This window comes from Canis lupus, chromosome 21, assembly GCF_003254725.2.
Source record: "Canis lupus dingo isolate Sandy chromosome 21, ASM325472v2, whole genome shotgun sequence".
In the NCBI taxonomy this organism is placed as follows: domain Eukaryota; kingdom Metazoa; phylum Chordata; class Mammalia; order Carnivora; family Canidae; genus Canis; species Canis lupus.
Window position 1 is genome coordinate 34,353,871 of NC_064263.1, and position 17,038 is coordinate 34,370,908.

A 17,038-nucleotide genomic window follows, 5' to 3' on the forward strand; every position below is an offset into this window, starting at 1 on the left:
CTCCCCCTAAGTGTCATTTCTCCAACTAGAGGGAGGGTGGGAAGCACAGGTGGGTAAGAGGAGAGGGGCTTTAGACAGGATCATTCTTGGCATTCTTGTAATTCTTGGCATTTATATAGCCATTTAATACCCGGTATATCTTCCATATGGGATTTTTTGTTATTAAACTTCTTGCTGTAATTTGAAGTAAAGGTGTGACCTGTGATTCAGGTACTCCCAGTAGTACTATGGACAATGTGACAGGTGGCATGTCTCAGACTATGATGTACACATGAATCACCAAATGGTCTCATTAAGCTGCAGATTCCGACTCAGTAGATCTGAGGCAGCACTCGAGAGTCTGCATTGCTAATAAGCTCCCAGATGATGCTGACACTGTTGGTCCCTAGACTGTGCTCTGAGAAGTAAGGTGATAGGGGCAGGGCTGACCTGTCCACTAAGTATGATGGGAACAATGCCTAGTGCCCATGAAAATGTTTTAATTTCTTTAAAATCAGAAGGAAAAAAATAATAAAACTTTTGGGCCAAAGAAAATGTCTTAATAGATAGTATTAATGTATTTATCTATATATCAACATAGTTATAAAATAAATTTCTTAAGGAAAAAGGGGCTCATGAAGGAAGAAATGCCTAGGGCCCACAAAAATCCAGTGTGGCCTTGGGGCAGGGCAGGGGGGGCAGAAGGAGGGGTTAAAACTATGAAATCCAGAGAATCCATGTGAGGTTACACAGACAACATGGCTGTATGGTCCTCTGGGAGGATCACCTGAGACATAGTCTGAGAACATGCTCTGCAGGGGTATCATCTTAGGGGGTATCCTCAAGTTCCCAAAATCTCCATTTAGGGAGCCCTGAAAGGGTACCCAGTGCCTCCTGGAGGTCCCCAAATTCTAGTGTTCCAAATCTCTTCCAAGGGACTTCCAGTCCTTTTGCCCCCAACTTCATTCCATAGTATACACCCAACTATTCCCAAAGCTGAAGGGCTTAGAGCAGCTGACCCTGTAATGTGAGGGAAGAGAAACCAGGCTCCAGAGGCTGCTTTTATTAGCAACAAACACAACACATCCCTGATCTGAACCGCAAATGTCCAAAGCATGAGTCAAGTGCCTTGTTAATAAGAAAGAAAATGAATAAGCATTTCCTTCAGCAGTAAATGTTTTCTTATATATACAGCCTTCCATTTTACTCTGGACCTGACCCAGTTCTGACTGCCCACAAAGGCACTGCATCGGCTTTTAGAAAACAGACAATAATAGCTGACTCCTCTAACACATCTGCAATCCTCCATGTCACAGATGCAGCAATTAACACGATCGATGCTCCAGGACAGCCTCAGTCATACGACTATTGGGGTAAATCTCTGGGCCTTGGAGAATGAATGGCTCACAGATGGGGAAACCAAGGCCTCAGAAGGAAGAAGTGATTTGCTCAAGGGCACAAAATGAGTTGGTAGCAGAGCGAAGCCTGCTACCTGAGAACCTGAGAACCCTTGCTTCTATGTTGTCTTCATTTCAGCACCAGGAATGGATATTGGAAGACATTCACTGTCTTCAAACCTAGGAGTGTTTATTCATTCATTCACTCACTCAGTATCCACCAAGAACCTGCTATAAACTTGCCATGGTTCTTGCTTACCTTAATACTTCTCTATAAATCCACGATGACCTAACCTTTTTAAAGTTCTTACTGGTGCAGCCTCTACCTCTTCCTGTCCTGAAAGTTCCAAGTGTGAGATCCCATCTGTTGATGGGTTGCACACACTTTGCACCAAGGGCAATGGAGTCTTGACCTTGCCACCTTCCACTGAAATCCTGAGTTAATAAATGAACCTCAGAAAACTTTGGTTTTCTCATTAGCAAAATGGAGATAATATTATTACCTATCTCACAGGGTGCTACAAAAACATGAGAGAATATACATAAAGCACTTAACACAGTATATATCTGGTGTTCAACAAATGATAGCTGTTATAGTAACTGATAATAAGTACGTTATTATCACTCTTGTTATTGTCAAGCAAAATAAGCCCCCTGCAGATTTCAACAAGTGTAATCTTTCCTTCCAGGACACTAAAAAGGCAGGCTTGCTTTCTTTGTGTGTCTGAGCAACTTTTGTGTCTTACAGACTGAAGAGTCATGAGACAGGGACAACTTGCCAAGTGTTTCTGTGTCTCATGTCCCATATCCTTGAGCCCCATCCCTACATCCTTCTTTCTCTGCTGGGCCTAGCTGACCAAAGAACCATCTGGCTCTCTTAATGTAAGGCCCTATAAACCCCACACCTGTCGAAATTGTCTGTACATCAGCAAGGGACAACAGCAAGGAAATGAGGCTGCCTTCCTATACAACCCTGTAAAACACCATATTCAAGGGATATGATTAGTTATCTGTGGAAGTAACCCAAGAAATTGTCTATAAATGTGGCTGAAGGGTTAAGAGGCTTGATCAGAGTGGGGACAGTGCCTGGGTGGCTCAGTCAGTCAAGTGTCTGCCTTCGGCTCAGGTCATGATCCCAGGATTCTGAGATCAAGCCCTATATCTGGCTCCCTAATCAGTGGGGAGTCTGCTTCTTCCTCTCCCTCTTCCCCTTCCCCCATGCTCATGCTCTGTTTCCCTCTCTCAAATAAATAATAAATCAAATCTTAAAAAGAGAGAGAGAGAGAGAGAGAGAGGCTTTACTGAGATCCCAGATGGCAGGACAGGAAGACAATTATGAGTTGGCAGGTGACAACATCCTTTGGAAAGACTTTTGCTTTTGGCAATTTCCCCTTCCCTAGGAGGAATCCCTATATACAAGGGATGGTTCCCCATCTCTTGGTACAGATGGCCGAATCTGTGCTTGATGATCCTGTTGCCTGACCATGGCTGACCCAAGCTGGGTCTATCGGGCTCTCCCAAGAATATGGACAGAGACTAAGGGTCACTGGACCCTGGTCAAGCCAAGGACTGTGCCCTAGAGCGGTCTTCAGAATGGAGTATGAGTGCCCAAGGAATGAGCAAGATAGTCCTGTGGGATGGGAAAACAACTGGAATTTCTACTTTCTTAGTATTAAAAGATCAACAATGGTGCCTTCATTCAGTCCCTGTGTTGAAAGGTCACTGTCATGCCCAGTTTGTAAGACACCCTGAAGGAACAGGAGAAACTCTATACCCTCATGTATACATTTGCTTTCAGTGAAGTATGACACAATTTGTATGTGCCCAAGTAAATGAGTTAGTGAAATATGTTTATCTAGGTTTAACCAAACCATCATAAAAATGGGCAAGTAGCTTAAAAGGCTCCCGCAAAAAATGCGGAATGAAGATACTACCAAAACTACTAACACCAAAAGCAACTCTCAAACATTTTTTGCAAACTGGTGATTCAAACTGAAAATTTTGCTTACAATTTTACTCACAATTCCGTAAGTAATGATGCCCTTCTACAGATGTATGAGCCGGTTATCCTTCTCCTGACCTCCCTTTCTCCCTGCCCCCAACCCATCCATTCTGTGCCCTGTGCTTCCAGATGACACATGCAGGATGTATCTTGGGCTTTCATGCTTGCTACCTGAGATTGGTCAATGGGCCAGCAGAAGGAGGGAGGAGAGAAAGGTTGGGGCATTTTCTTTCCTATTCTTTCTTGCTTCAGCACTACATCTCTGGCATGGCTGTATCCCTCCTTAACTACGGCTCATTCTGGAAGGACCTTCTTCTCTGGCTCCCCATGTCACTGGATTCTGGTCGCACTATTTTTTCTCTTTCTGGTAACAGCCTCTTGCTGTTGCTTATTTTGGGGTGCCTGGCCATCATCCTTTATAAATAGTCCTTCTGTTGAAGTCTCTTGAGCCAGTTGAGTTGGATTTGGTTCCTTGCTGGGAGACTGACTGTTACAGTATATCATTTACCATGACAGTCATTGAAGCTAGGGGTTATCCCAAGTGCTGAGATGTTAAAACATAATGAACTCTCACTAAGGAATACTCTTTTAAGGAAAGCTGGTGGCACTGTTTAAAAAAACAAAGCATGGTTTTCATATATAATTTCACCTTTGTCAGCCTTTAAAATTTTCATTTTTATGTGTTTTATAAAATAACTAGCATATTAATGTAGCTCATGAATATGATTTAAAATAAAGAAATGCACATAAATTGGAGGTGCATGCTAAAACAATTTTTTTTTAATTAATGAGATGAACCATCAAACAAACAGCCTTTGTCCTAGGGTAGCCCTTGGGGGCTCAGTGGTTTAGTGCCGCCTTCGGCCCAGGGCATGATCCTGGAAACCCGGATCGAATCCCACATCGGGTTCCCTGCATGAAGCCTGCTTCTCCCTCTGCTTGTGTCTCTGCCTCTCTCTCTCTCTCTGTGTTTCTCATGAATAAATAAATAAAATCAAAAAAAAAAAAAAAAAGCCTTTGTCCTAGAGAAGACCTCTGCTCTAGAAAAAAAGTTGGCAAGTTCCTGTTTTCAGGTCTGCAGTACTGCCGTAGGGATTATCTTCCTGAGACCTAGCTGTCTACTTTTTCCTTTGATTCTCTGAACTACCTTTCAGCAAACCCCATCTTTCTACAAAATGAAAGGGGACTATAAAGAGAAATGCTTCTCTAAGGCTTCCAGGGGGAGAAACTCCTCCTGTGCTCTGGGGAAGTCTCTCTGTTATAGGCAGAGAGGGCTATTAGGCCAGATTATAACCTAGGTGAAACAGAATTTTCTACCTTCTGAGCAAAATCTTCATCTTCCAGGTCTTGGCACTGGAAAGAGTTATCTCTTACCATATATTAGCACACAAAAATTCAGAATTATATACTTCAGTCTCTTATGAGTTTGATTATCATGGGTCAGTCTCCATGTGAACAATAACTCCAGGCCACTGACTTAGGCTTACAGATAGGCCCAGGACCTTGAAACATCCCCATGATGATACTCCTTAGGGAGTCCTCTTGTAATCCAGCCATCTAGGTTCCTCCTGACAATATTTTACCTCATCACCATCACCTTCTTTTTTTTTTTATAAATTTATTTTTTATTGGTGTTCAATTTACCAACATACAGAATAACACCCAGTGCTCATCCCGTCAGGTGCCCCCCTCAGTGCCCGTCATCTATTCACCCCCACCCCCCCGCTCCTCCCCTTCCACCACCCCTAGTTCGTTTCCCAGAGTTAGGAGTCTATATGTTCTGTCTCCCTTTCTGATATTTCCCACACATTTCTTCTCCCTTCCCTTATATTCCCTTTCACTATTATTTATATTTCCCAAATGAATGAGAACATATAATGTTTGTCCTTCTCCGATTGACTTACTTCACTCAGCATAATACCTTCCAGTTCCATCCACGTTGAAGCAAATGTGGTGGGTATTTGTCGTTTCTAATGGCTGAGTAATATTCCATTGTATACATAGACCACATCTTTATCCATTCATCTTTCGATGGACACCGAGGCTCCTTCCACAGTTTGGCTATTGTGGACATTGCTGCTAGGAACATTGGGGTGCAGGTGTCCCAGCGTTTCATTGCATCTGTATCTTTGGGGTAAATCCCCAGCAGTGCAATTGCTGGGTCGTAGGGCAGGTCTATTTTTACCTCTTTGAGGAACCTCCACACAGTTTTCCAGAGTGGCTGCACCAGTTCACATTCCCACCAACAGTGTAAGAGGGTTCCCTTGTCTCTGCATCCTCTCCAACATTTGTGGTTTCCTGCCTTGTTAATTTTCCCCATTCTCACTGGTGTGAGGTGGTATATCATTGTGGTTTTGATTTGTATTTCCCTGTCACCATCACCTTCTAACCTACAATAGGGACCAGTTGGACCTCAGCTGGGGAACAGGAAATATGTCTGAGGTAAAATGCCCAGGAATACATTATATTATTTATATAAGGGAACCAAGCCCCAAACAGGTCGAAAATATCATGACAGGAAAGCCCTTTGAAAAACCCAGTCATTTGGGGTCACAAAATAGAGGAGTCCACATGTTCAGCATTAGCCTGGCCTTGAATAATACTTATTATTTGTTGAGTACTTATACACAGATGAGTTATTTAAATACACCAATCCATTTCATCTTCATAACAAGTCTTTGAGCAAGATATTGTGGTCATCATCAGCCCTATTTTATACATCAGGAAAGTAAGACAGAAGAGGTTAGATCATTTGCCCAAGGTCAGACGGTAAGTTGCAAGGCTGAGACTTGATTCAAGTCATTTGATTTGAGAAACTGTGGTCCCAACCACTACCCCACATTGCCTCTAAGGCAGACTGGGTGACCATGGCAGGATCTGTGATTTTTTAGGGCACAAGCCTTGGTGAGTCAGAGAGTGACTCAAGACTCATAGTGTAGGACACGGCATTTCTTGCAATAGAGATTCTAGACTTGTATTTTCCTACAAGAAGAGGCTTGCTCATAGACAAGGTTATGAGACCTCATCAAGATTGTCACGCACTGAAAGAAGACAAAAGAGAGATAGAAAGCAGAGCAGATGCAGTAGAGTAGCTGCCCAGACTCTTGCCCCAAAGCTCAGGGCGTCTGCTCTGAGCAGCAGTGTCAGGACCTCCCGGGCTCCAACTATACGAGTAGGGACAGGGGTTGGATATTCTCACTCTGCCCTATGGCCCGGATATATGAGCCAGACAGATGGAAGTTGCTGCGAATTAGAGATCTGATAGTTTTATTTGACTCCCCTTTCTTTACTTACTATTTCCTTTTAGTTGTCTTGAATACGTGGCTTGAGTCATTTGCTCACAAATATCTCCCTTGGATGGCTATGATCTGAGTTTAATGAGGTAGTATATATAAAATGCCTGGCATGAACAGCATGCTCAAACAATGGTTGTTCCGAACCCCTCCTTTCATTATCTATATGAAGTATCCCAGAGGAAGAGGTGTTAGGGGGTCATTTGCTTCCTGACTGGAGCTGCCAAAATGGAACTTGCACAAAACCAAATTCACAGCACACACTTCTAGTTGGATGCTTGTCTTGTCCGCAGAAAGACTGCTTTTCAAACAGATGACCACTGGGCAACTTGCAAAGAGAAAGGATGGGGTTCCATCAGGCAGAAAAGGGAGGAGCTGGGGTGCCCACACTCTTAGGACTATGTGGCAACCCCTGTAACCTGAAAGCTCCTTGCCTGTCACTAGGATGTGATACATCTGCCAGATGTACACCACTTGAGAGACCAGCTTTGCAACAGGGCTTGGGCTAGGCCCTCACTGTGGTACTGTTAGGGGCATAATGCTTCTTCTTCTAGATGATTGTTTCATTTGTCCAGGAAGATACCCCCCCCCACCTCCTCTGGCCAGGGGAATAGCTATCTGATAGTGAGTTCTAACAAGGGTCAACTGACTAGCTCAGCCCTTTCCTCTTCCCTTTCTCTTGGGACTATGCTGCCTGCAGGAGGTTCTGCTACCCACAGATTCTACTCTGCTCCTCCTTGCTCCTTATTTAAGGGGGCCTGCTTCCTCTAGAGGGCACTCCATAGGGATGGGGTAAATTGGCTTAACTCAACTTTAGAAAGCCTACTTGTCAACCTTTGACAAAGAAGGCAAGAATATGGAATGGGAAAAAGACAGTCTCTTCAATAAATGGTGTTGGAAAAACTAGACAGCCACATGCAAATGGGATATTACTCAGCCATCAAAAAGAAAGAAATCTTGCCTTTGCAACAATGTGGATGGAACTACGGGGTATTATGCTAAGCAAAATAAGTCAGTCAGAGAAAGACAACATATAATTTCACTCAAATGTGGAATTTAAGAAACAAAACAGATGCACCTAGGGGAAGGGAAGAAAAAGTAAAATAAGATAAAAACAGGGAGGGAGGCAAACCATAAGAGACTCTTGACTCTAGGAAACAAACTGAGGGTTGCTGGAGGGGAGGTGGTTGGAGGAAGGGATAACTGAAGATGGACATTAAGGAGGGCACTGATGTAATGAGCACTGGGTGTTATATAAAACTGATTAATCACTAAATTCTACCCTTGAAATTAATAATACAGTATATGTTAACTAAATTGAATTTTTAAAAACAGAAAACAATGGAACTGAACCACTTATAACATCATACACAACAATAAACTCAAGGTAGATTAAAGACCTAAATGTGAAACCTGAAACCATAAAAATCCTAGAAGAGAGTACAGGTCATAATTTTTCTGACATTGGCCAAAGCAGCAAGGGAAATGAAACTATTGGGACTTCGTCAAAATAAAAATTCTATGTACAATGAAGGAAACAATTGACAAAACTGAAAGGCAATCTACTGAGTGGGAGAAGATATTTTCAAATGACATATTCAATGAAGTAAGTACCCAAAATATATAAAGAATTTATACAACTCAACACCAGAAAACCCCAAATAATCCAATTTAAAAATGAGCAGAAGACATGAACAGACATTTCTCCAAAGAAGACATACAGAGGGCCAACAGACATGCAAAAGGATGTTCAACATCAGGGAAATGCAAATCAAACCCACAATGAAATATCATGTCACACCTGTCAGAGTGGCTAAAATCAAAACCTCAAGAAACAGCAAGTGTTGGCGAGGATGTGGAGCAATAGGAACCTTCATGCACTGTTGGTGGGAGTGCAAACTAGTGCAGCCACTCTGGAGAATAGCATGGAGATTCCGCCAAAATTAAAAAACACAATTACCATATGATCCACAACTGGACATTTACTCAAAGAATACGAAAGCACTAATTTGAAGAGATATATGCACCCCTATGTTTATTGCAGCATTATTTACAATAGCCAAATTATAGAAGCAGCCCAGTGTCCATTAACTGATGAATGGATAAAGAAGATGTAAAAAATATTTTTTATTTTAATACATATATAAATTTAATAGGTATATAAATTTATATATATAATGGAATGTTACTCAGCCATAAAAAAGAATGAAATCTTACCATTTATAGTAAGATGGATGGATCAAGAGAGAATAATGCTAAGGTAAATAAGTCAGTCAGAGAAAGACAAATACCATAGGATTCCACTCAAATATGGAATTTAAGAAACAAAACAACCAAAAAAGAAAAAAAGAGACAAACCAAGAAACAGATTCTTAACTATAGAGAACAAATTGGTGGTCACCAAAGCGGAGGAGGGGAGAGGTATGGGTGAAATAGGTGATGGGGATTAAGAGTACACTTATCATGATGAGCACTGAGTAATGGAAAGAATTATTGAGTCACTTGTACACCTGAAATTAATATAACACTATACGTTAATTAAACTGGAATTAAATGTCTTTAAAATGATAATAAAAAGAAAGTCTACTTGCCTGCCAATATAAGCCCTATTCTTCAATACCAGCCTTATCAGCCATAAGGGAGATGTTAGATTCTCCATGAGACTCACAGCTTAAGTGAAGGAAGAAGTATTTTCACTGGGCGTCCTTAGAGACCCCACCAGGTGCCAAAGGCCAGTCATCTAGATAATAAGTCTGTTACTGTCCTTGTGAGGTTAACAGAGGTGAGAATACGATCCAGAATTATGCACATTCTGAGCCTCGTACCCTATACAGAAATATCTCTGATGGGATCTCTGAAAGAGGAAACACAGAAGCTATAGCTACAATAATAGCTAATGTTTACCAGGTGCTAAGAACAGACCCTGGCTAAGGGTCTTACTTACCCCTGCAAAGCACCATCGTTATCTCCATCTCACCGGAGAAGAAACTGAAGCCCAGCAAGATTAGGTGCAAACAAGGTGGACAGCTGGCCAGTGGTAGAGCCACACAGTCACTCCAGGGGCTGCACTTTCTACCAGAACACAGTGCTACTTCTAGCTGGAGGTGATATCTCCCACTATGATAATGAGGGAAGACATGGTCAACGCTGATCCTACCTCCTGAGGGGCCAGCACTGTTTTAACCACACGTGTAGTAGCAACATCAAGGGTGCCCTCAGGCTTTCTCTCCTTCTAATGAACTAGGACCTTAGGCTTTCTGGAAATATCCTCCCATTTAGCCTGTCTTTGGCAGAACTCCGTGTGGTTCTGTGTGTCCCTTGTCAGGGCAGCCACCATGCCCTCTGCACCCCATGCCAGCCTACAGCCCTGCTGTGAGCAGTGTATGATCTCATCCCCCACATCCTGCATCCACTGATGCCCCTACTCATAGAACCTGATTCCCTCCAAGCCAGTGCTTCCTAGACTTGAGTCATCTGCACACCACCTTCATATTTTCCTGCCACATCCATGTGCCACCTATATATTCATTGATTTACTTTTTTTAAATTTTTATTTATTTTTTTATTTTTTTACTATTCTTTAACTTGCCTTAGCAGTGAGCTAGAAAACCAGGGCTGAAATCCCAACTCTGTCATTTACCAGCTTTGTGTTGCTGGATAAGTTCCTTGCCCTCTCTTTGCCTCAGTTTCCTAATCTGTATAACAGGGATAATCATAATCATACTTCAGGGGGTTTCTGTGTGGACTAAATGAAGTACTTCCAGTAAAGCCTTAGAACACCTAGCACAGGGACATCTGGGTGACTCAGCGATTGAGCATCTGCCCTCGGCTCAGGGCATGATCCCAGGATCCGGGATTGAGTCCTGCATTGGGCTGCCTATGGGGAGCCTGCTTCTCCCTCTGCCTGTGTCTCTGCCTCTCTCTCTCTCTCTCTCTCTCTCTCTGTGTGTGTGTGTGTGTCTCTCATGAATGAATAAATAAATAAATCTTAAAAAAAAAAGTACCTGGCATAAAGTAAGTGCTCAATAAGTATTATCTACACTTGTCATTATATTTATCCAAAAAGGAAACTTTATATCCCTACCATAAATGAAAAACTCAGTGCCACTTATATCACAAAGAGAGGAGTTATAAAAATAAATTAAGTGAAAACACTTACTAAATACTAGCTATTGCCTGACAAAAGCTCTGGGCCTAAGGCTTGCTCTCTTTTTGTCAAGAAGAGAGACAAGCCAGGGTCTGAAAGATGTCGAAGGCACAGCCAGTTCAAGCTTGTGAACAACTTGTCCTGAGTGGCCTAGGACTTCTGGTTTTAGTCCTGTAAGTTTTCCTCATTCCCAGGCTACCTCAGATCAAGGCTTTCTTCTCTATGGAAGGACTAAAAATAACTGACAAGGGAATAACCTTCTTGTGATGCGAGTTCGTGTGTTCCAGGCTGAGTCAGTACCCCACTTAAAACCATCTTGCAGAATAAGCCACACCTTGGGCCCCACTGTGCAAGTCTGCCTCTGAGGGCTGAGTTTTCAAACGACACACATGAGTTTCCAAACGACATACATGTACCATTTATGTGTGGTAGGGATAAAAAGCCATCCTGTGTGTGCCACTGAGACTGTCCCCAAAGAAAAGCCACATTTGTACATGCCCAATGAGAGGAACAATGATTAAACTGTGGCACAGCTAATATTATTCTGTATTATACAACCATTGAAACATCGTGTTTTGAAGTATCTTTAACAAGATGGAAAAATGATCATGACAGAATGTCCAGTTAAAAGGAAAAAAAGGGGGGGATCTTTGGGTGACTCAGCAGTTTAGCGCCTGCCCCTAGCCCAGGGTGTGATCCTGGAGTCCTGGGATCGAGTCCTGCATCTGCTCCCTGCATGGAGCCTGCTTCTCCCTCTGCCTGTGTCTCTGCCTCTCTCTCTGTCTCTGTCTCTGTCTCTCTCTCTCTCTGTCTCTGTGTCTCTCGTGAATGAATAAATAAAATCTTTTTTTAAAATAAATAAAAGAAAAAAATAAAATAAAAATAAATAAAAGGAAAAAAAGGGATCCCTGGGTGGCTCAGCTGTTTAGCGCCTGCCTTCAGCCTAGGGCGTGACCCCGGGAGAGTCCCGGGATTGAGTCCCATGTTGGGCACCCTGCATGGAGCCTGCTTCTCCCTCTGCGTCTCTTTCTGTCTCTGTCTCTCTCTCTGTCTCATGAATAAATAAATACAACCTTTAAAAAAAAGAGAGAGAAAGCAGACTAAGATGTCCTTCAGTAAGAGTGAATAAACCATAGTACATGAAGAGCAGCATAATATTATCCAGTGCTAAAAAAAAAAAAAAAAATGAGTTATCAAGCCATGAAAAGACATAGAGGAAAAAAAAAAAAAAAAGACGTAGAGGAGACTCAAATGCATGTTGCTAAGTGGAAGAAGCCAGTCTGAAAAGGCCACATACTGTTTGATTCCAACTCTCTGACATTCTGGAAAAGGCCAAACTATGGAGAAAGTGAAAAGATCAGTGGTTGCTAGGAGTTGGGTTCATAGCTGGAACACAGGGATCTTTAGGGCAATGGAAGCTACTCTGCATGATACTATAATGGAGACATGTCCTTATACATTTGCCTAAATCTAGAGATTGAACAACACCAAGAATGAACCCCATGATAAACTATGGACTTGGGATCGTAATTATGTGTCAGGGTAGGTTCACCAGTTGTAACAAATGAACTACTCTGGTAGGGGTTGTTGCTAATGGGGGAGGCTGCACATGTTGAAGAAGTGGGAAATCTCTGTATCTTCCTTTCTGTTGTGAGCCTTAAAATGCCCTAAAAAATTAGGTCTTTAAAAATTTTAAAGCAGGGGCACCTGGGTGGCTCAGTTAGTTAAACATCTGATTAAAATCCTCATTGGCAGGCTCCCTGCTTAGCCAGGAGTTCGCTTCTCCCTTTTATTCTGTCCTTCCACACCACCCTGCCCTTGGGCTTGTGCGCGTATGCTCTCTCAAATAAATAAAATCTCTTAAAAAATTTTTTGTAAACAGACTATAAAACCACATATAGTAAGACCTTAGTTTTATAAAATACAGAGAAATATAGAGAAAGAAACACACTGTAATATTAAGTAGGATTCTGGAGGGATTTTTAATTTCTTCTTATTTACTTCTGAATTTCTTATTTATACTTATTTCTATATTTTATAAGAAACCCTAGCACAGAATGCATATTACTTTTATTACTAGGAAAAGAAGTTGAATAAAAATTATATGTAAAAAAAGTCCTAGAAAGAAAGTAACCAGAACCGATTAAGCCCAGCCTTTGAAAATTGTTTTTTACAGTTGTGGCCCACTGGGAGGGAGATTCTCTGGCCGACTGGCTGTCACCTGCTTTCCTTCTCCTCTGGATAAGGCCCTTACACAGGAGGCAGGGCTTGTCTAAAGTCACAGGCTTCTGTTGCCTTTGCATCCCATCTAGTTAGGCTGCCCTGAGCTGTCCCCTGAACCTCAGGCTCTGACCTCCAGGGTTTATAGGTCAAACACAATATCCCTTTCCCCCTTTTCTGGATTTTTCCAGCATTTGGATTATGGCACTTGATAACTTCCCCGAGATGTGGCATCTAGCACAGGAAGTCCCCGCTTTGGATCTAAGCGGCCTGAGCTGGAAACCCCGCTCACCACCTACCAGCTGCGTGGCCTTGGGCACATTGCTATACCTCTTTCTACCACAGTGGCCTCATCTCTATCACAAGGATTAAGTGAAATAACATTCTAGCACAGATCCTGGCCCAAGGATCTCAAGTGGGACTCAATTTATATCAATTTTTACATTTACTACACAAGAACTCAGCTCTCTATCTCCCTCCCACTAATTCAAAGAGCTCCCCAAGTAGCAGGGGCAAAATCTCTCCTCCCCACCCATCCAGGTTTCTGCTCCTCCTTGGTCAGAACCCCTCAGATGACTGCTGAGCCACAGATAGAATGGCTGAGAGGCAGCCCAGTGGCTCCATGGGACTACCCAGAAGAGGTGGTAGGGTGAGAGAAGATGGCTAACTTGAGACCTCCACCATGCCAGACTAAACGAATCTGAACATCAGGTATACATATACAATAAACCAGGGCCCCGCTTAACTGCAACACACTTTGTGAGCATTATGTTCATTTCTTCATAATGAAAACAAATTGATCCTGAACACTCAGTACCTCCCAGCATCATTCTGGATGCAGGACACACAGTGGAGAATGAGACAAGGTCTCTGCTCTCACAGCACTCAGTCTCCCCTCCTGCTGGAGGTGTGAGCTGCAGTCATCTATCTTCCTTACCAAGACTTGAGAAAAAGAGGCAGGGCCATTTGAGAAGCGGGGACTGGTACTTATAGTTCAGCCCATCAGGCAAGGCATCCAGCTTCCTCTCACAGAGACTTAGAACCCCTCACCCTGAAGCTATGAGCCAGCCCACTGGTCCTCCTGTCAATCAGTGCCAAGCAGAAGGCATTAACTATCCTCATCCAAGATACTGAATTCCCTCCTCTGACATTTGGTGGCTGGGTGACCTTGGAGAAGTCATTTTACATCCCCTAGTCCTAGTGTCTTCCCTGTAAAATTAGGTAAAGATACCACCCTCATCTCATTACTGAGGAGAACACAAGAAACCATGCATGGAAAGCCTTAGGCAGAGCATTGGAAGACAGTTGGTGCTTCCCCCACTACCTTCTTGAAGTGGTACCAACTGGAGATAAACAGAGCATGTTGGGTAGGAGCAGAGACTCCAGAGACAGGCTGCCTGGGTTCAAATGCCAGCACCACCTCTTACCAGCGATGTGACCTCTCCATGCTAAAATCTCCCTATTTACGAGATGAGGACAATAACAATCCATACCCTAGAGAGTTGTGGACGGTGAATTACTATACAGAACGTGCTTAGAACAGTGTTTGGTGTACATTAAGAATGATGTGTTTGCTTTTTTTTTCATCCATGTTTATGGATTTTGATCATGTTGTGCCAATTAGTACCTGATTACATCTTCCAGATGACCTTTGAGAGTATGTAGGAATGTCCTACTTACTACAAGCATAGACAATGTTACATTAGCTATGAATACAGTCACCCCCAACACAGACACACTGACACACACACACACACACACACACACACACACACACACACCACTGCATCAAAGATAACCAAACATGATGATAACTGTATTGTCCATTTAGTCCGAAATCACAAGAAGCTTCACAACTAGTTGACTCTGCCGTTAGAGTCAGACTTGGGTTCAAGTCCTAGCTCTGCTCTTCCTTAGCAGTCTGACCTTAAGCAAGTTACTTAACCTGTGTTTCCTCCCCAGAAAAGTGCCCTGTAAGTTCGCAGGGGAGCTAACCCCACCTATCTCACCAGCATGTCATTGCCCCCTGGTGGGGATGATAGAACCCTTAGCGAACTCTGACTCCCTAAGTGCTTCCAGCTGAAGAGTCCTGGGAAGCTTCCTCCTTCCCCTGCAGGAGACTCATCTCCGACAAGTCCATGGGCTTTACCCCCCAACCCCCCCCCAGACCCACAAAGAAGCCTGAAGAGTGTTAAGAGGACACCAGCTGCCGAACTCTAGGAGGCAGGAGCACTGACCACAGGTTCCAGATCCTTCACTCTGTTAACTCAAACTGCAGAGCATCTCCAGGCTTTCCCGAGCATTTCCTGGGCAGGAGGGAGCAAGACAGCTAGGCCCTTCTCTGCTCTCTGTCCCCTGGCCTTTCCTTTGAAGAAAGCCAGTCTGAGTCCCATTTAGCTTTGACACAGAGCTCCTGGAGGTGAGCAGGGCTAGGGGCACAGGTTGGGCATAGGTACCCCCTCCAGGGAGGAGGGAAATGGCACAGGGGACAAAGCTGAACACAGAAGGAGAGATGGAGACAGAGATGAAAGCAGGGGCTGCAACCAGAACAGGAGGGGCAGGGACAGAAACAGGAGCAAGGTCAAGGACCGAGATAGAGCTGGGCCCACACAGGGTCCTAAGTGGATGGGAGAGTACAGCACAGGGCTGCGGGGGGAGGTGGCAGAGGGAGGTACAAGTAAGCACAGAGGCAAGCTGGAAAAAGGGTAGCGGGCGAGGGTGGTGGTGGAAGCCCTGCGCAAGGGCTTACATAAGCTGGGACCCACGATTCCCCAGAAAGACCCACAGGAAATCTGGGGGTGGGCTCTCCAGTCGGAACCCACATTTTCACCCTAGCCTGTGCATGCTTCCCAAGCAGCAGCAGACAGAGCACGGTTTAGTTAAGTTAGGACTGGCAAGATTCACTTCTTACTTAAAAATCATGACAGCAACAATAAAAATACTCAGCTGAAATGGCACCCGATAAAGCCAATTCCCCTGAAAGTTAAACTCAAGCGCCCCCATCCCAGCACCCTGTACCTTTAAGGAGGAGATGGGTCCCTTGCGTCCCAGCTGAAGAGCAGGTTATTCTTAGATATAGCAATGACTTACCTAAAACTGAGTTATTCCCTTTTCCTCCTCCGGCCAGCCTCTCTTCACTCTGGGGAGCTTTTACCATTTAAGGTCAATGTTACATCTGGCTCTGGAGCTCCGAGCTGAGAAGCCTCTGGCTGCTGAGCCTCGGCCACCGCCTCCTCCTAGAGGGGCTGGGACTTGGAGCCTGGAGCTCCTCAGGGAGCCCCCTCTGGCCCCACTCAGGGGGCTAACGCTAACGGCAGGGGAAGCTGCCCAGGCCAGCCCCGGGGTTCAGGGAAGGCTGGGCCTGCGAGGCAGCGGCCAGCCCTGAGTGCCTCCCATGGGCACCCACACAGTGGATGGCAGTGCCCATGGGCAGCCTGTGCTGCTGGGGACTGTCCTGGCCAGACGGGGACCAAAGGAACTCTGCAGATCCGCCTCCCAGCCTGGAATCCCCAGCAAGCATGTGAGGCTGGACAAGACCCTGGCCCTGGGCCAGGAGAAACTGGGAACACTTCCTGCCCTGGGGATCCACGGGTGGGGGCTACTCCCACCTTAAACCCGTGGGATTACCAGAGAGAAGGGCCTAGGAGGTTCAGCTAATCCCAGACCTGGCAGCAGCCCCAGGGGCTTCAATTCCTGCTCCTGCACTCAGCAGTCCTGTGGTCTTCACATTGTGGAGCTCCAGGCTCCTCATCTCTAGGACGGGGATAACAGCGATAACACCTAACTCACAGAGTTGCAGGAGGGCTAAAGGAGACCACAGTGAGGGCTTAGCACGGTGCCAGCATCTCGTCACGCTGCTTGGCACAAATCCACTTCCTGCCCCTGCCCAGACATAGGCAAGGACAGGCTGTCTCTGTCCTGGAAGTCCATATGCTGACCCTACTTGCTCCTCACCCACCTTGGGTGCCAGACACAGGCAAGGACAGACAGGCTGTCTCTG

General features: G+C 44.5%; 1 protein-coding gene across 5 annotated transcripts in view; it reads right to left on the reverse strand.

Annotated features, from left to right (window-relative positions):
* Positions 1–16,560, reverse strand: part of IRAG1 (inositol 1,4,5-triphosphate receptor associated 1) — a 125,130-nt gene extending 108,570 nt beyond the window's left edge. For 2 of the 5 annotated variants that reach the window (XM_035704063.2, XM_035704062.2), the window contains exon 1: positions 16,057–16,557. In XM_035704063.2, the coding sequence (XP_035559956.2) occupies positions 16,057–16,195 (139 nt within the window). In that variant the 5' untranslated portion in view covers positions 16,196–16,557. Of the gene's footprint in view, positions 1–16,056 lie in introns of all 5 variants that reach the window. The other 3 variants (XM_025459464.3, XM_025459463.3, XM_049098690.1) reach the window with 3 other exon arrangements.
* Positions 16,561–17,038: the final 478 nt, after the last annotated feature.